The 19,536-nt window shown below is 35.2% G+C and overlaps 1 protein-coding gene and 2 long non-coding RNA genes across 3 annotated transcripts; all 3 read right to left on the bottom strand.

Annotated features, from left to right (window-relative positions):
• Nucleotides 1–412: 412 nt before the first annotated feature.
• LOC149043249 (adenosine receptor A3-like) lies at nt 413–2,420 on the bottom strand. Its single transcript, XM_089212454.1, has 3 exons — nt 2,283–2,420; nt 2,034–2,157; nt 413–1,663 (listed from the first exon to the last, which is right to left on the bottom strand). The coding sequence occupies exon 3, from the start codon at nt 1,639–1,641 to the stop codon at nt 553–555; it is 1,089 nt and encodes a 362-aa protein (XP_089068580.1). The 5' UTR covers nt 1,642–1,663; nt 2,034–2,157; nt 2,283–2,420; the 3' UTR covers nt 413–552.
• A 4,910-nt stretch (nt 2,421–7,330) lies between these two features.
• On the bottom strand, nt 7,331–9,196 carry LOC149043248 (uncharacterized). The gene is made up of 3 exons (XR_016188470.1): nt 9,058–9,196; nt 7,849–7,972; nt 7,331–7,451 (listed from the first exon to the last, which is right to left on the bottom strand). It is a non-coding gene; the product is annotated as an uncharacterized LOC149043248 (long non-coding RNA).
• An 8,402-nt stretch (nt 9,197–17,598) lies between these two features.
• LOC149043247 (uncharacterized) lies at nt 17,599–19,392 on the bottom strand. Its single transcript, XR_016188472.1, has 3 exons — nt 19,275–19,392; nt 18,144–18,205; nt 17,599–17,737 (listed from the first exon to the last, which is right to left on the bottom strand). It is a non-coding gene; the product is annotated as an uncharacterized LOC149043247 (long non-coding RNA).
• Nucleotides 19,393–19,536: the final 144 nt, after the last annotated feature.

The raw sequence follows: 19,536 nt of genomic DNA, 5'->3' as shown, positions 1-19,536 counted from the left end.
TACAGCAAGTAAAATTGTGATATACAGAAATAAATAAATGAGCTATCTAAACGAATAAACACGAAAGGCATACACGAAACTATTTATCACAACTATGAATAGTAATAATAATAGTAATACTTTATTTATATGGTGCATTTGCCAGAATTGTTTACAATTATTCAATGTAATAATTTTGTCAACAAAAATGGCGCCGCGGTGAAATCCAAAACCATGAAAACGAGCCTTACGTACTTCTTTTGTTTTTTTATTTCCTCTTCCTCTTCACTGACATGGTTATGTGCTGATGAGGCGTTTAGCAAGACCTGTTACACTTAAAAGACGACATTATAAAAATCTGCTGGCATAGTTAAGCATCAGTTGCAAAACGCTACTAACTTTTCTGGTTTCCGTAACAACTAAAAGATGATCGACGTTTTCTGTATCAATTGCACCTAATGCTCCTTTTACACGTGTAAGATGGGACAAGAGTCCTTTAGGCTGGATGTAAGCCTTTAGATATTTTGCTTTTGAATTTCACTCTAGATTTACCAAAATTTGAATAAATCGCATTTACATTCCTTTGAAATCGTTTACCAAATTTTTGTTCCAAAAATTCGAAGTGATCTTTGTTTTCAAAAAGTGCCGAAAATCCTTCATTTGAACAAGATATATTATCACGTTGACGAGACTGTTGGATAACGCCAACAGAGCACCCACATAGCGGATGAGAAAATCACTTTCAAAACTAATGGTGTGATCTTGTGATCTTGTCAAAATTCTAAAAATAAAGTAACCTAACGAAAGTGCATATGAAAATATAAACATAAGCATAATAGAAACCAATATCATGGTTAATCGTCTGTTTTCAGCCCTCTTCATGACTTTGATCGCATTATCACATTGGATGTCGATAGCTCTTTTCATTCTTGACCGCACAGTCAAGATCAAGCATATAGTTAAAGTAAAAATCACAATACTTGGCAGAAAGTATTGAAAAGCTATAAAGGCCAAAGACACTACTCCAAATGGCACATACTGATAATTAGGCCTGCATACCACAGTGTAATGTGTGTCATTGAGATCATATCTAATCCCCTCAAAAGTTGCAACGGGGAGCAATACGTAAACACATGTTGAGAACCAGATGAGGTAAAGCAATTTCTTAACAGTAGAATGTTTCAGTGTACGAGGTATATTACGTGTTGAAAAATATTTTCCAAAGCTGATAATCAACAGATTATTTATGGTAATTGAAGGAAAGAAAATACCCAAGTAGCGAAGGATTTTGCAACCCCATCCTCGTTCAAAAACATCCACAAATAATTGACAACCAGTAAGCGGAAGAACTAGAAATGCGCAAAGTGCATCAGATATAGCAAGGCTGGAGATGTAGACATCAAAATTTTTCCGGAAAGAGCAAGACTTAAGGAAGGACGCTGCTCTTTGGTTCGACTTAACAAAACAAAGTATGAGAACATTTCCGAAAAACGCTAATATACCCATAATTACAGAAAACACCAACAATGTTAGTTTGGTTGAAGGGCTCAAAGGTAAAAACACATAGATTTTACTACTCGAAAGGCCTGTTTGGTTGGCATACGAAGACACGTTATGTGTGGAGAGACAGCAAGAGGCATTCATCCCATCCAATTTGAACATCTATCAGTGGAATCTACACAACCTGTAAATGGGAAAAGTGAATTTTACACTGAGAAAACCTCTTGTTATTACTCCAATAAAATAGCTTTAGAAAACTAAAAATGATATTGAGTGTGGTGAGGTTATTAATTACTAATAGACCAGGCTTCATCTATCAGGGGCATACTTGAGGAGAAATGAAAAAACAAATCTCTGCTGAAAAAAAATGCAATTGAAAATTAATCACGATGTTGAGAGCTGTTCATCTTCTTTGGAAAACAGTTCCCTTCGTGAAAAACGAGTTTAACTAAAAGACTTCAATGGAGGTTTTCATAGATATGGGGGAGGGAAAGGTGAAACATATGAATCAAGAATGATAAAGGCCCAAAAATTTATTTCTTGAAACTACTTACCTGATATTTGTATAATATTTATACGATCTAGGACCTTCTTTTCTGGATGAAAGGATACTGGATGTATCTGAACTGCACTCCACCTACACGGTTAGAGAATCAGTTATGGGCCCGGTTATGCTAGCTGAAAGAGGACGGAAAATCTCGATTTTAACGGCCATTCGCTCCGACGGAGGGCTAACGCTCGAAACTTAAACTCTTTATGGTGGCAAATTTACATTATTAACTCAGTTGATAAAATGAAATTACCTCGTTATACTTTCCCACCGACGCAGTACAACAGCTTCGTTTAAAACTTACCCGCTTTTACGGCGTTTAAATTGGTTGAAAACAATTTTTTTTATCTGTCTATTTATTTACAAATTTGTTGATTAGCTTCAATTAAAATCGTATTTTACAGTATGATTCCTAGCTTAGATGACGTAAAGTTTAGCAGAAAAAGGAAGGGGCTTAAAAAAAAGACCTTCACAAGTACTAAAAATTATGGTTTGAATCAGGTATGTCATGAAATATTTTTGGCTCCGTTTGTGGAGAAGCTGATCACGATCTGCGATATGCAGATGAAGTTTCTCAATTTCCTATTTCAGGGAATCCTATTCGATTAGCAAAGGACAAAACAAAAAACTTCAATCTCTGGAAAATGCGAGATCTTAATCACATGTGAGCCACGCAATTGTCGTGCACGGAAGGCTATCCTCTCACATGTGATGTATGCAAATGACGATTTTCCTGATCTTGAGTTGGAATACGATCATTCAAAAATTTTATGTGGTGAAACTAATACAGAAAATTTGCCTGGTTTCGTTCTTTTATTGGGTGATTATTAACGAAAAAGAAAAAAACAGCTGATTTATTCAACTACATTGTGAGCGTAAAACGTCCCACATTTTTCTGAAGATGCGTTTCCAGATGTGTTATTCTGTGTTGTTCGTTTACAAAAGACATATGGATTTGGGCGTTCATTTTATTGGGAAGCCGAACTAAAAAATTTATTAATAAATAACAGTTTTAATACCGAGTGTGTTTGTAAGTGAATATGGTTATGCGTGTTTACTGATATTTTATAATTGCTCAGTCTGAATACTTCATAAGTATCAAGCATTTGAAGACATAACACAGATTAAAACATTAAAATACCTGTTCGTTTTGTTGGCCTTTACACTTTCTGCCCTTCTGGCTGCTTATATATCTGCTGCAGGTATATATTTAACGGATTTTAACAACCTGAGAATGTTGATGTGTTGTCTTCACAGAATCTCCATGCTTCCTTTTTAGCTGAAGGATTTGAAGCAGAAACATCACTTAATAAGCTATTTTGTGGTGAATAAACAAAAACGCTTTCTGAGGCACTTGAAGAGTGGGTTTAAACGTTAAAGAATTGTCTCCATTGAGATTCAAGTGTGTGCGTAATGAGGATTATAGGTGATATTTACAAACGGAAGATTTTACTGAGACTGGCAGTATTTTGATCTTCAATTTTTGTGGGAAGCTTCCGTCTGATTGTAGTTTTTGCATTCATTGAACGACTTTAAATCTCCGTGAAATTTGGATTTTGGTGAAAATTTGAATGTCGTCCTTCATATGACTAAACAAATTTTAAAGGCTGGTGATTTTGTCAAGATTGTTCATAGTTTAATTTTAAAAAAATGTGATTGACCTTTAATACTGCTAAAAATATTAATCATAAAGCCAAAAAAACTGAAGATTAGCACTCAAGTAAAATTATCTTTCAGAGTATAACTCATCCACTGTGAGCTCGGGTGAGAAAATGTCATTAGTCCTAAAATACGAGACTGGGTTTATCCGACAACACAAACAGATGGACACATTGTACGTTAAAAGGAATTTTTTTTATTTTTAATAGTTCTTAACTTTTGTCTCCATATGGAGAGGCGGTTATTTCTGAAAAACCAAAAAGAAAATATCATTCGAACAAAACAATGCGCTCATCGATATTATTCAAGGTAAAACGCTGTTTACAGACCCGCCTTCTTCGAGGACTCATAAATTATGGCGTCCCGCCCCAAAAATATTACATCTTGGAGGCAATCCAAATCACAAATATTTAGCGATGAAAGGGGTCAATAAATATATAATTGTTTTATCATTTAAGCGCCAAGTTTGCTTTTGTGATCATTTCAAGGCAGGAAATGACCAGCGCCAAGTAGCAGAACTGCATGGAGGAAATTAAATTCAACTAAACATGCCAAATCACTCCAGTCAACTTAAGAAAGCTATCGGCCATTTTTTTTTTCAAAGAGGAGCCTGGATACAAATATCTAAGCTTGAAAGAGTTTCATTTGCAGCTAAACATTGTTATACGCCAAAGCACACCATTGCATGTGGCAGTTATCTGCAGGTCATGTGAAGATTCTCAACCAGTGGCAAGTGAAGGAAATATATTTCGTTTAAGTTATAATAAGAGCTCTTGGCCTCGTTCTATTTCGACAAATAGCTTCACTAAACTGCATTAGTAACGATACAAAACGAAACTGCCCATATTGAACTAAAGGAGCAAGTTTCCACAGTAGCTCCAGACCTGACTGAGACAATTTTTTGTGTTCTTGGGCAAAACACTCTACTAACACAGTGCCTCTTTCCAGTCAGGAGTATATAAATGGGTAACAGCATATTGTCTGGGAAGCCTGCTGAAATGCTGGGAGGTGTTAGGGGGAAAATTATGTATTTTAGTTTTGGACAAATCTTAAATTTATTTTACCGGTTTAGACCTAGTTCTGTGTTCTGTTCGTTCTTTTACTCGACCGGTTGAGCGGTAAAGAATGATGAACGAGTTGTTCTATTCAAATTGTTGTTATTCAAATTAGTTATAACCAGAAAAAGTGAATTGTTGATATATATCACAAAATATTATATTTAGGGTTTTCGTGGGTTTTTGGGTAAACATCTTCAATATATATTCATATACTTTCACATTTGAAATATTCGGTTATTCGGGTTTTCCTTTTTAGTAGTTAAATAAAATGTATAAAAACCACGGTGGCTTTTCGAATGGATTTTGTTGATTACTCACTTTTACTATGCACCTGCTTGTCGGCACTTTTGTCATTTATTACATGGTTTTTTAAGGTAAATAATAGTGTTCTTGGTCTTTCTGGAAATATTGGTTTTCCTGGTGGATAGCAGCTGAGTTTATACTCGTAACTTTAATTTCTTTTCATGCGATAGTTTCCAAACCAACCTTGCATAGATAAGCAGAAACTTTTCATTGCTTTTCCGTTTTTTTTTCCTAAGCTGCGCTGCTGCAATTAAGATAGGTATTGTTTTCTATATTAGAGCTGTAAATTCGCACCTAAGTTTCCTACGTTAATGGCCTAGAGTTTATTGCATCCGTCTTTTTAATTTGGAGATTCTTTCCGTCGTAGAAACAGATGGAATATTTAAGTAGTTTTCGTTTAACTTAAAAGAGAATTTTTCCGCTCCTTTGGTAACCTTACGATGGAATAGCACCATCCAAGGGGTATAAGTGATAATCCTATTGGCTTTATTTCAAGGAAACAAGAATAAGCTCTGGGACAATGAGCCCTTTGGCTCAAGTACAGACTTGACCTTTTTTACTTTACTTTACATTCAATACACGCATAGATTAGCAATACACGGACAATCGCTGGCTTGAATGTGAGCGAAAATAATTATTTTGTGTTTCAGCATTTCTGGCAAAAAGTGAAAAAAGGTTCTCTATGCCAAATAAGAAGAAATGAGTTACTTCACTCCTCTTTACTCTGATCTCAACTAACTGCCTCAACAATAAGTTAAAGTGGTAAATTAAGATTTATTTTTGAAAATTACAAATATAAGTTTATCTTTTTATCAAAGTAATAATAATAACAGTAACACTTAGTTTGTATAGCACGTTTGCCAGCGATGTTTACAATAATTCAATGTAATAATTTGGTCAAATAAAATGGGGCCGCGGTGAAATCCGAAACTTACGAACTTCTTTTGGTTTTCGTTTCCTCTTCCTCGTCACTGACATGGCTATTTACTAATGAGGCGTTTAGCGAGACCTGCTGCACTTAAAAGAAGACATTATAAAAATCTGCTGGCATAGTTGAGTATGAGTAGAGCGCCAAGGCTACTAAACTGTTAATAAAGCTGTTACCAGTATCATTATGAATTGTGGCAAGCAACAATCTGTTTTCTGGTTTCCGTAACAACTAAAAGACGATCGACGTTTTCAGTATCAATTGCACCTAATGCTCTTTTTACACGTGTAAGATGGGACAAGAATCCTGTGGGCTGGATGTAAGCCTTTAAACATTTTGCTTCTGAATTTCACTCCAGATTTGCCAAAATTGGAATAAATCGCATTTACATTCCTTTGAAATCGACAACCAAATTTTTGTGCCGAAAATTCGAAGTGATCTTACTTTTTAAAAAGCGCCGAAAGTCCTTCATTTGAACAAGATATGTTATCACGTTGACGAGACTGTTGGAAAACGCCAACAGAGCACCCACATAGCGAATGAGAAAATCACTTTCAAAACTAATGGTGTGATCTTGTGATCTTGTCAAAATTGTAAAAATAAAGTAACCTAACGAAAGTGCATATGAAAATATAAACATAAGCATAATAGAAACCAATATCATGGTTATTCGTCTGTTTTCAGCCCTTTTCATTACTTTGATAGCATTATCACATTGGATGTCGATAGCTCTTTTCATTCTTGACCGCACAGTCAAGATCAAGCATATAGTTAAAGTAAAAATCACAATACTTGGCAGAAAGTATTGAAAAGCTATAAAGGCCAAAGACACTACTCCAAATGGCACATACTGATAATTAGGCCTGCATACCACAGTGTAATGTGTGTCATTGAGATCATATCTAATCCCCTCAAAAGTTGCAACGGGGAGCAATACGTAAACACATGTTGAGAACCAGATGAGGTAAAGCAATTTCTTAACAGTAGAATGTTTTAGTGTACGAGGTATCTTACGGGTTGAAAAATATTTTCCAAAGATGATAATCAACAGATTATTTATGGTAATTGAAGGAAAGAAAATACCCAAGTAGCGAAGGATTTTGCAACCCCATCCTCGTTCAAAAACATCGACAAATAATTGACAACCAGTAAGCGGAAGAACTATAAATGCGCAAAGTGCATCAGATATAGCAAGGCTGGAGATGTAGACATCAAAATTTTTCCGGAAATAGAAAGACTTAAGGAAGGACGCTGTACTTTGGTTCGATTTCCGAAAAACGCTAATATACCCACAGTTACAGAAAACATCAGCAACGTAAGTTTAGTTGAAGAGCTTAAAGGTAAAAACACATAGATTTTGCTACTCGAAAGGCCTGTTTGGTTGACATGCAAAGACACGTTATGTATCGAGACAGCAAGAGGCATTCATGCCTTCCGACTTGAGCATCTACCAGCAACCTGGAATCCACAAAACCTATGGAGAAATGAATTTAACATAATGAAAACCACCAGAGCTCTAGGGATTTGGATATCCTCTTATAATTACTCCCATAAAAAGTGTTAAAAAATATAAATGGTATTGCTGAAGTATGGAAAGGTTATTGGTTACTAAGAGACCAGTGCTTCATGTATTGGGGACACACTTGAGGAGAAATGAAAAAACACATTTCTGATGAAAAAATCAATTTAAAAAGTTCACTATGCTGTTGAGAGCTGTTCATCTTCTTTGGAAAACAGTTTCGTTCGTGAAAATCGAGTTTACCTGAAAAGACTTCTATGAGGGTTTTTTTTAGCTAAGGGGGGGGGGGGAGTGAAACATGTTTATCAAGAATGATAAAGACTCCAAGAGATCACTTCCTGAAAATACTTACCTAATGTTTATATAATATTTATGTGATCTAGGACTTCCTTTTCTGCATGAAAGTACACTGGATATATCCGACCAGCATTCCAAACACACGGTTAGGGAATTAGTTATGGACCTGGTTTTGCTAGCTGAAAGATCACGGAAAATTTCGATTTTAAGTACCGGTCATCTTTAAGTTAAACAATAGGGCCATTCGCTCCGACGAAGGGCTAACGCCCGAAACTTCAACTCTTCACGGTGGTCAATTTACTTTATTAACTCAGTTGATAAAACCAAATTAGCTTGTTATACTTCCCCACCGACGCAGTACAACAGTTTCGTTAAAAACTTAGCCGCTTTTACGGCATTTAAATTGGTTGAAAACAAATTTTGTTTTATTTTGTTTATCTATTTATTTATTTGTCAATTTGTTGATTAGTTTCATTCAAAATTATATTTTACAGAATGATTCCGAGCTTAGATGACGTAAAGTTTTACAGAATAAGGCAGGGGTTCAAAAAAACCCGCACAACTACTGAAAAATCTTAATCACATCTGAGCCAGGCAATTATTATACACTGTGGTGTATAGAAATGACAAATTTTCCAAATTTTGAGTTTGTATACGAGCATAAAGAAATGTTATATGGTGAAACTAATACATAAAATTTCTCTGGTTTTGTTTTTTTATTGGATTTAGAGGAATTAACGAAAAAAAGAAACAGATGTTTTATTTCAATTAAATTCTGCGCGTAAAATATCCCACATTTTTTTGAAGATGCGTTTTCAGATGTGTGATTCTGATAACACTCATTTTCGTAAGAACGGCTTTGCTTTGGCATCGTTTAGAAAACCCATGGATTTTGGGCGTTCCTTTTAATGGAAAGCCGAGCTAAAAAATTATGAGCGAAACTTTGATTTCACCATTGTTTTGAATACGATGTAACTGTTTGAGACCTTTGCCATTTAGTATCCCGGACCGTTTAAAACTGCTAAGGAAAGCAATCAAAACAAATTGTCGTGATTTTTATCTTTTTAATTTTAGCAACAAATACGAGAGAAAAACAATAAATTTATCGAAACGGTATTGAAAACAAATTGCAGTTTTAATTCCAAGTGTGTTTGTACGTGAATGTGGTTATGTGTGTTTCCTAATATTTTAAAATTGCTCAGCCCGAATACTTCATAATTATCATACATTTGAAGACATAACACAGATTAAAACATTAAAATACCTGTTCGTTTTGTTGGCCTTTACATTTCTGCCCTTCTGAAAGCTTATATATCTGCTGCAGGTATAGATTTAACGGATTTTAACAATCTGAGAATGTTGACGCGCTCTCTTCATAGGATCTCCATGTTTCCTTTTAGCTGTATGATTTGAAGCAGAAACATCACTTAAGCTATTTTGTGGTGAATAAACAAAACGTTTTTTGAGGCACTTGAAGAGTGGGTTTAAACGTCAAAGAATTGTCTCCATTGAAATTCAAGTCTGTGCGTAATGAGGAATATAGGTGATATTTACAAAATGGAAGGTTTTGATCTCCAGTCGTCGTGGGAAGCCTCCGTCTAATGTTAGTTTCTTTTGCATTCATTGAACGACTTTTAATCTCCGTGAAAATTTACATTTTTAGACATGTCGTCTCTCAATTCATATGACTCAACAATTAAAAAAAGACTTAGGACTGTTCACAGTTTAATTTCAACAAATTTAATTGAACTTTAAAACCGCTAAAATACTAATTATAAAGCCAACAAAAACTGAACATTAGCACTCAAGTAAAATTATCTTTCAGAGAGTCACTCACCCACTATGAGCTCAGGATCGAGGAAATGTTATTAGTTCCAAAATTACAAATATTAGACCGAGTTTATACACTAGATAATACAAACAGATGGATACAATGTGCGTTAAAAGGAAATTTTCTGTTTTGAATAGTTCGTAATTTCCGTCCATGCAGATTGGAGAAGTGGTTATTTCCGTGAAACCAAAAAGAAAACATCATTCGAACATAATAGTGCGCTCATTGATATTTTCAAAGTAAAACCCTGTAAATAAATCTTCGATGGTTTGAAATAACAAATTTAAGACGCAAACCAAATGACATATTTTTCGATGAAAGGGGTCAACTAATATCATATATTGATTTTGTCATTTAGCACCAAGTTTGATTTTATGATAATTCTAGGCAGGAAATGACCACCACCAAGTATGAGAATTGCATGGAGGAAATTAAAATCAACCTGACATGCCAAATCACTCCAGTCAACGTAAGAAAGCTATCTGCTATTTCTTTTTGTCAGAGAGCAGCCTGGATACAAATATCTAAGCTTGAAAGAGTCTCATTTGCAGCTAAACATTGTTATACGCCAAAGCACACCACTGTTTGTGACAGTTATCTGCAGGTCATGTGGGGATTCTCAATCAGTGGAAAGTGAAGGAAACATGTTTCGTTTAAGTTATAATCAGAGCCGTTTATGCAAATGTTCACTACTTTTTTCCTTTTTGTCGGAGCTAATTCTTGGCCTCATTCTATTTTGACAAATAGCTACACTGGAGTGCTCTTTTTTAGTAACGATACAAAACGAAACTGCCTATATTTAACTAAAGGAGCGAGTTTCACAGTATCTCCAGACCTGACTGGGACAATTTTTTGTGTTCTTGGGCAAAACACTCTACTCTCACAGCGCCCTCTTTGCACTCAGGAGAATATAAATGAGTACCAGCATATTGTCTGGGAAGCCTGCTGCATGCTGGGAGGTAACCATACGATGGAATAGCACCATCCAAGGGGTAGAAGTGATACTCTTATTGCCTTTATTTTAAGGAAACAAAAATAAGCTCAAGGACAGTGAGCCCTTTGGCTCAAGTGCAGACTTGCTCTTTTTTTACTTTACTTTAGATTCAATACGCGCACAGATTAGCAATATACGGACAATCGCTGGCTTGAATGTGAGCGAAAATAATTATTGCGTGTTTCAATACTTCCGGTAAAAAGTGAAAAAGGGTTCTCTATGCCAAATATGAAGAAATGAGTTACTTCACTCCTCTTTACTCTGATCTTAAGTAACTGTCTCAACTAACAATAACAAGTTAAAGTGGTAAATTAAGATTTCTTTTTTGAAAATTACAAACATAAGTTTATCATTTTATCAAAATAATAATAATAATAATAACAGTAACACTTAGTTTGTATAGCACGCTTGCCAGCGATGTTTACAATAATTCAATATAATAATTTGGTCAAATAAAATCAGGGTCGCGGTGAAATCCGAAACTTACGAACTTCTTTTGTTTTTTGTTTCCTCTTCCTTGTCACTGACATGGCTATTTACTAATGAGGCGTTTAGCAAGACCTGCTACACTTAAAAGAAGACATTATAAAAATCTGTTGGCATAGATGAGTATGAGTAGAGCATCGAGGCTACTAAACTGTTAATAAATCTGTTACCAGTATCATTATGAATTGTGGCAAGCAACAATTTGTTTTCTACTTTCCGTAACAACTAAAAAGGCGATCGACGTTTTTAGTATCAATTGCACCTAATGCTCTTTTTACACGTGTAAGATGGGACAAGAGTCCTGTTAGCTGGATGTAAGCCTTTAGACATTTTGATTTTGAATTTCACTCTGGAATAAATCGCATTTACATTCCTTTGAAATCGGCTACCACATTTTTGTTCCAAAAATTTGAAGTGATCTTACTTTTTAAAAAGCGCCGAAAGTCCTTCATTTGAACAAGATATATTATCACGTTGACGAGACTGTTGGAAAACGCCAACAGAGCACCCACATAGCGGATGAGAAAATCACTTTCAAAACTAATGGTATGATCTTGTGATCTTGTCAAAATTCTAAAAATAAAGTAACCTAACGAAAGTGCATATGAAAATATAAACATAAGCATAATAGAAACCAATATCATGGTTAATCGTCTGTTTTCAGCCCTTTTCATTACTTTGATAGCATTATCACATTGGATGTCGATAGCTCTTTTCATTCTTGACCGCACAGTCAAGATCAAGCATATAGTTAAAGTAAAAATCACGATACTTGGCAAAAAATATTGAAAAGCTATAAAGGCCAGGTTCACTATTCTAGATGGCACATACTGATCACTAGGCCCGCAAACCACAGTGTAATGTGTGTCATTTAGATCAAATCTAATCCCCTCCATAGTTGCAACGGGGAGCAATACGTAAACACATGTTGAGAACCAGATAAAGTAAAGCAATTTTTTAACAGTAGAATGTTTCAGTATACGAGGTATCTTACGTGTTGAAAAAAATTTTCCAAAGCTGATAATCAACAGATTATTTATGGTAATTGAAGGAAAGAAAATACCCAAGTAGCGAAGTATTCTGCAACCCCATCCTCGTTCAAAAACATCCATAAATAACTGACAACCTATAAGCGGAAGAACCATAAATGCGCAAAGTGCATCAGATATAGCAAGGCTGGAGATGTAGACATCAAAATTTTTCCGGAAAGAGCAAGACTTAAGGAAGGACGCTGCTCTTTGGTTCGACTTAACAAAACAAAGTATGAGAACATTTCCGAAAAACGCTAATATACCCATAATTACAGAAAACACCAGCAATGTTAGTTTGGTTGAAGAGCTCAAAGGTAAAAACACATAGATTTTACTACTCGAAAGGCCTGTTTGGTTGGCATACGAAGACACGTTATGTGTGGAGAGACAGCAAGAGGCATTCATCCCATCCAATTTGAACATCTATCAGTGGAATCTACACAACCTGTAAATGGGAAAAGTGAATTTTACACTGAGAAAACCTCTTGTTATTACTCCCATAAAATAGCTTTAGAAAAATAAAAATGATATTGAGTGTGGTGAGGTTATTAATTACCAATAGACTAGTACTTCATCTATCAGGGACATACTTGAGGAGAAATGAAAAAACAAATCTCTGCTGAAAAAAAATGCAATTGAAAAATTAACCACGATGTTGAGAGCTGTTCATCTTATTTGAAAAACAGTTCCCTTCGTGAAAAACGAGTTTAACTAAAAGACTTTCGGTGGAGGTCTTCGCAGATATGGGGGAGGGAAAGGTGAAACATATGAATCAAGAATGATAAAGGCCCAAAAATTCATTTCTTGAAACTACTTACCTGATATTTGTATAATATTTATACGATATAGGACCTTCTTTTCTGGGTGAAAGGATACTGGATATATCTGAACTGCACTCCACCTACACGGTTAGAGAATCAGTTATGGGCCCGGTTAAGCTGGCTGAAAGAGGACGGAAAATCTCGATTTTAACGGCCATGCGCTCCGACGAAGGGCTAATGCTCGAAACTTAAACTCCTTATGGTGGCAAATTTACATCATTAACTCAGTTGATAAAACCAAATATCTTGTTATACTCCCCCACCGACGCAGTACAACAGTTTCGTTTAAAACTTACCCGCTTTTACGGCATTTAAATTGGTTGAAAATAGTTTTTTTATCTGTCTATTCATTTATAAATTTGTTGATTAGTTTCAATCAAAATCGTATTTTACAGTATGATTCCTAGCTTAGATGACGTAAAGTTTTGCAGAAAAAGGAAGGGGCTTAAAAAAGCCTTCACAAGTACTAAAAATTATGGTTTGAATCAGGTATGTCATGAAATATTTTTGGCTCCGTTTGTGGAGAAGCTGATCACGATCTGCGATATGCAGATGAAGTTTCTCAATTTCCTATTTCAGGAAATCCTATTAGATTAGCAAAGGACAAAAAAAATCTCAATCTTTGGAAAATGCGAGATCTTAATCACATTCGAGCCAAGCAATTGTCGTGCACGGAAGGCTATCCTCTCACATGTGATGTATGCAAATGACGATTTTCCTGATCTTGAGTTGGAATACGATCATTCCAAAATTTTATGTGGTGAAACTAATACAGAAAATTTGCCTGGTTTCGTTCTTTTATTGGGTGTGGAGGAATTAACGAAAAAGAAAAAATAGCTGTTTTATTGCAACTACAATGTGGGCGTAAAACGTCCCACATTTTTCTGAAGATGCGCTTTCAGATGTGTTATTCTGTGTTGTTCGTTTAAAAAGACATATGGATTTGGGCGTTCATTTTATTGGGAAGCCGAACTAAAAAATTTATTAAATGAGGTTTATGGGTGAAACTTTGACTTCATTATTCGGCTTTTTTTTATACGATATAACTATTTGAGACCCTGGCTATCTAGTAACCGTTTAAAACTGCAATGGAAAGCAACCAAAACAAATTATCCTGATTTTTTTTTTAATTTCAGCAATAAATACGAGAGAAAAACAATAAATTTATCGAAATAGTGTTAAAAATAAATAACAGTTTTAATTCCGAGTGTGTTTGTAAGTGAATATGGTTATGCTGTTTACTGATATTTTATAATTGCTCAGTCTGAATACTTCATAAGTATCAAGCATTTGATAACACAGATTAAAACATTAAAATACCTGTTCGTTTTGTTGGCCTTTACACCTTCTGCCCTTCTGGCTGCTTATATATCTGCTGCTGGTATATATTTAACGGATTTTAACAACCTGAGAATGTTGATGTGGTCTCCTCACAGGACCTTCATGTTTCCTTTATAGCTGAAGGATTTGAAGCAGAAACATCACTTAATAAGCTATTTTGTGGTGAATAAACAAAACGTTTTCTGAGGCACTTGAAGAGTGGGTTTAAACGTTAAAGAATTGTCTCCATTGAGATTCAAGTGTGTGCGTAATGAGGATTATAGGTGATATTTACAAACGGAAGATTTTACTGAAACTGGCAGTATTTTTATCTTCAATTTTTGTGGGAAGCTTCCGTCTGATTGTAGTTTTTGCATTCATTGACCGACTTTAAATCTCCGTGAAATTTGGATTTTCGAGAATATTTGAATGTCGTCCTTCATATGACTAAAAAAATTTTAAAAGCTGGTGATTTTGTCAAGTTTAAAAGCTCAGGATTGTTCATAGTTTAATTTTAAAAAAATGTGATTGAACTTTAAAACTGCTAAAATATTAATCATAAAGCCAACAAAAACTGAAGAATAGCACTCGAGTAAAATTATCTTTCAGCGTATAACTCATCCACTGTGAGCTCGGGTGAGGAAATGTTATTAGTCCTAAAATACGAGACTGGGTTTATCCTACAGACATTACAAACAGATGGACACATAGTGCGTTAAAAGGAAATTTTTTTCACTTTTAATAGTTCTTAACTTTTGTCCCTATATGGAGAGGCGGTTATTTCTGCAAAACCAAAAAGAAAATATCATTCGAACATAACAATGCGCTCATCGATATTATTCAAGGTAAAACGCTGTTTACAAACCCGCCGTCTTCGAGGACTCATAAATTATGGCGTCCCGCATATTACATCTTGGAGGCAAACCAAATCACAAATATTTAGCGATGAAAGGGGTCAATAAATATATAATTGTTTAAGCGCCAAGTTTGCTTTTGTGATCATTTCAAGGCAGGAAATGACCAGCGCCAAGTAGCAGCAGAATTGCATGGAGGAAATTAAATTCAACTAAACATGCCAAATCACTCCAGTCAACTTAAGAAAGCTATCTGCCATTTTTTATTTTTAAAGAGGAGCCTAGATACAAATATCTAAGCTTGAAAGAGTCTCATTTGCAGCTAAACATTGTTATACGCCAAAGCACACCATCGCTTGTGGCAGTTATCTGCAGGTCATGTGAAGATTCTCAACCAGTGGCAAGTGAAGGAAATATATTTCGTTTAAGTTATAATCAGAGTCGGTTATGCAAATGCCCGCTACTTTTTCCCTCTTTTAGGAAATGGCTCTTGGCCTCGTTCTATTTCGACAAATAGCTTCACTAAAGTGCATCTTTTTAGTAACGATACAAAACGAAACTGCCCGTATTGAACTAAAAGGAGCGAGTTTCCACAGTAGCTCCAGACCTGACTGGGACAATTTTTTGTGTTTTTGGACAAAACACTCTACAGCTCACAGTGCCCTCTTTCCAGTCAGGAGAATATAAATGGGTAACAGCATATTGTCTGGGAAGCCTGCTGCATGCTGGGAGGTAACCTTACGATGGAATAGCACCATCCAAGGGGTCGAAGTGATACTCCTATTGGCTTTATTTTAAGGAAACAAGAATAAGCTCTGGGACAAGGAGCCCTTTCGCTCAAGTACAGACCTGACCTTTTTTACTTTACTTTACATTCAATACACGCATAGATTAGCAATATACGGACAATCGCTGGCTTGAATGTGAGCGAAAATAATTATTTTGTGTTTCAGTATTTTGAATGTAAAGTAAAGTATTGAATCTAAAGTATCAAAATAATAATAATAACAGTAACACTTAGTTTGTATAGCACGTTTGCCAGCGATGTTCACAATAGTTCAATGTAATAATTTGGTCAAATAAAATGGGGCCGCGGTGAAATCCGAAACTTACGAACTTCTTTTGTTTTTCGTTTCCTCTTCCTCTTCACCGACGTGGCTATTTACTAATAAAGCGTTTAGCAAGACCTGCTGCACTTAAAAGAAGACATTATAAAAATCTGCTGGCATAGTTGAGTATGAGTAGAGCGCCAAGGCTACTAAACTGTTAATAAATCTGTTACCAGTTTCATTATGAATTGTGGCAAGCAACAATCTGTTTTCTACTTTCCGTAACAACTAAAAGACGATCGACGTTTTCAGTATCAATTGCACCTAACGCTCTTTTTACACGTGTAAGACGAGGCAAGAGTCCTTTAGGCTGGATGTAAGCCTTTAGACATTTTGCTTCTGAATTTCACTCTAGGTTTCCCAAAAGTTGAATAAATCGCATTTACATTCCTTTGAAATCGGCTACCACATATTTGTTTCAAAAATTCGAAGTGATCTTACTTTTTAAAAAGCGCCGAAAGTCCTTCATTTGAACAAGATATATTATCACGTTGACGAGACTGTTGGAAAACGCCAACAGAGCACCCACATAGCGAATGAGAAAATCACTTTCAAAACTAATGGTGTGATCTTGTGATCTCGTCGAAATTCTAAAAATAAAGTAACCAAAAGAAAGTGCATATGAAAATATAAACATAAGCATAATAGAAACCAATATCATGGTTAATCGTCTGTTTTCAGCCCTTTTCATTACTTTGATAGCATTATCACATTGGATGTCGATAGCTCTTTTCATTCTTGACCGCACAGTCAAGATCAAGCATATAGTTAAAGTAAAAATCACGATACTTGGCAAAAAATATTGACAAGCTATAAAGGCCAAAGACACTACTCCAAATGGCACATACTGATAATTAGGCTTGCAAACCACAGTGTAATGTGTGTCATTTAGATCATATCTAATCCCCTCAAAAACTGCAACGGGGAGCAACACGTAAACACATGTTGAGAACCAGATGAGGTAAAGCAATTTCTTAACAGTAGAATGTTTTAGTGTACGAGGTATCTTACGTGTTGAAAAATATTTTCCAAAGCTGATAATCAACAGATTATTTATGGTAATTGAAGGAAAGAAAATACCCAAGTAGCAAAGGATTTTGCAACCCCATCCTCGTTCAAAAACATCCATAAATAATTGACAACTAATAAGCGGAAGAACTAGAAATGCGCAAAGTGCATCAGATATAGCAAGGCTGGAGATGTAGACATCAAAATTTTTCCGGAAAGACAAGGACCTAAGAAAGGACGCTGTACTTTGGTTCGACTTAACAAAACGAAGTATGAGAACATTTCCGAAAAACGCTAATATACCCATAGTAACAGGAAACATCAGCAACGTAAGTTTGGTTGAAGAGCTTAAAGGTAAAAACACATAGATTTTGCTACTCGAAAGTCCTGTTTGGTTGGCATACGAAGACAGGTTCTGTGTGGAGAAACAACAAGAGGCATTCATGCCTTCCAATTTGAGCATCTACCAGCGACCTGGAATCCACAAAACCTATGGAGAAATGAATTTAACACTATGAAAACCACTAGAGCTTTAGGGGTTTGGATATCCTCTTATAATCACTCCCAGAAAAAGTTTTAGAAAAATAGAAATGGTATTGCTGAAGTATGGAAAGGTTATTTATTACTAAATGACCAGTGCTTCATGTATCGGAGACACACTTGAGGAGAAATGAAAAAACGCATTTCTGCTGAAAAAATGAAATTGAAAAAGTTTATCATGCTGTTGAGAGCTGTGCATCTTCTTTGGAAAACAATTCCGCTCGTGAAAATCGAGTTTAACTGAAAGACTTCTATGGGGTTTTTTTAGGTAAGGGGGGGGAGGGAGGGGGGGGAAGTGAAACATGTTAATCAGGAATGATAAAGATTCCAATAAATCACTTCTTGAAAATGCTTACCTTATATGGTCTAAGACTTCCTTTTTTGAATGAAAGTACACTGGATACATCCGACCTGCATTCTAAACACACCGTTAGGGATTCAGTAATGGAGCTGGTTTTGCTAGCTGAAAGATCACGGAAATATTTCGATTTTAAGTAACGCTTGAAACTTCAACTCTTCACGGTGGCCAATTTACATCATTAACTCAGTTGATAAAACCAAATTAGCTTGTTGTACTTCCCCACCGACGCAGTACAACAGTTTCATTAAAAACTTAGCCGCTTTACGGCATTTAAATTGGTTGAAAATAAATTCTGTTTTATTTTGTTTATCTATCTATTTATTTGTCAATTTGTTGATTAGTTTCATTCAAAGTCTTTTTTTACAGTATGATTCCGAGCTTAGATGACGTAAAGTTTTACAGAAAAAGGAAGGGGCTTAAAAAAACCTGCACAACTACTGAAAAATCTTAATCGCATCTGAGCCAGGCAATTATCATGCACTGTGGTGTATACAAATGAGAAATTTTCCCAATCTTGAGTTTGTATACGAGCATAAAGACATGTTATATGGTGAAACTAATACATAAATTTTCTCTGGTTTTGTTTTTTATGGGATTTAGAGGAATTAAAGAAAAAGAAAAACAGCTGTTTTATTTCAATTAATTCTGTGCGTAAAATATCCCCCCTTTTTTGAAGATTTTTTTTTCAGATGCATTATTCTGATAACACCCATTTTCGTAAGAATGGGTTTGCTTTGGCATCGTTTAGAAAACTTATGGATTTTAGCGTTCGTTTTAATGGAAAGCTGAACTAAAAAATTCATAACATGAGGTTTACGAACGAAACTTTGACTTCACTGTTATTTTGAATACGATGTAACTGTTTGAGACCTTGACTATTTAGTAACTGTTTAAAACTGCTAAGGAAAGCAATCAAAACAAATTGTCGTGATGAGACAACAAATACGAGAAAAAAATAATAAATTTATCGAAACAGTATTGAAAACAAATTGCAGTTTTAATTCCAAGTGTGTTTGTACGAGAATGTGGTTATGTGTGTTTGCTAATATTTTAAAATTGCTCAGCCCGAATACTTCATAATTATCATACATTTGAAGACATAACATAGATTAAAACATTAAAATACCTGCTTGTTTTGTTGGCCTTTACATTTCTGTCCTTCTGAAAGCTTATATATCTGCTGCAGGTATAGATTTAACGGATTTTAACAATCTGAGGCACTTGAAGAGTGGGTTTAAACTTCAAAGAGTTGTCTCCATTGAGATTCAAGTGTGTGCGTAATGAGGAATATATGTGATATTTACAAATAGAAGGTTTAATGGAAATTGTCAAGTTTAAAGGCTTAGGATTGTTCATAGTTTAATTCCAAAAAACATAATTGAACTTTA

This window comes from Pocillopora damicornis, chromosome 7 (assembly GCF_964200805.1).
Source record: "Pocillopora damicornis chromosome 7, jaPocDami1.2, whole genome shotgun sequence".
In the NCBI taxonomy this organism is placed as follows: Eukaryota; Metazoa; Cnidaria; class Anthozoa; order Scleractinia; family Pocilloporidae; genus Pocillopora; species Pocillopora damicornis.
This window is presented reverse-complemented; position numbering and strand designations above follow the sequence as displayed.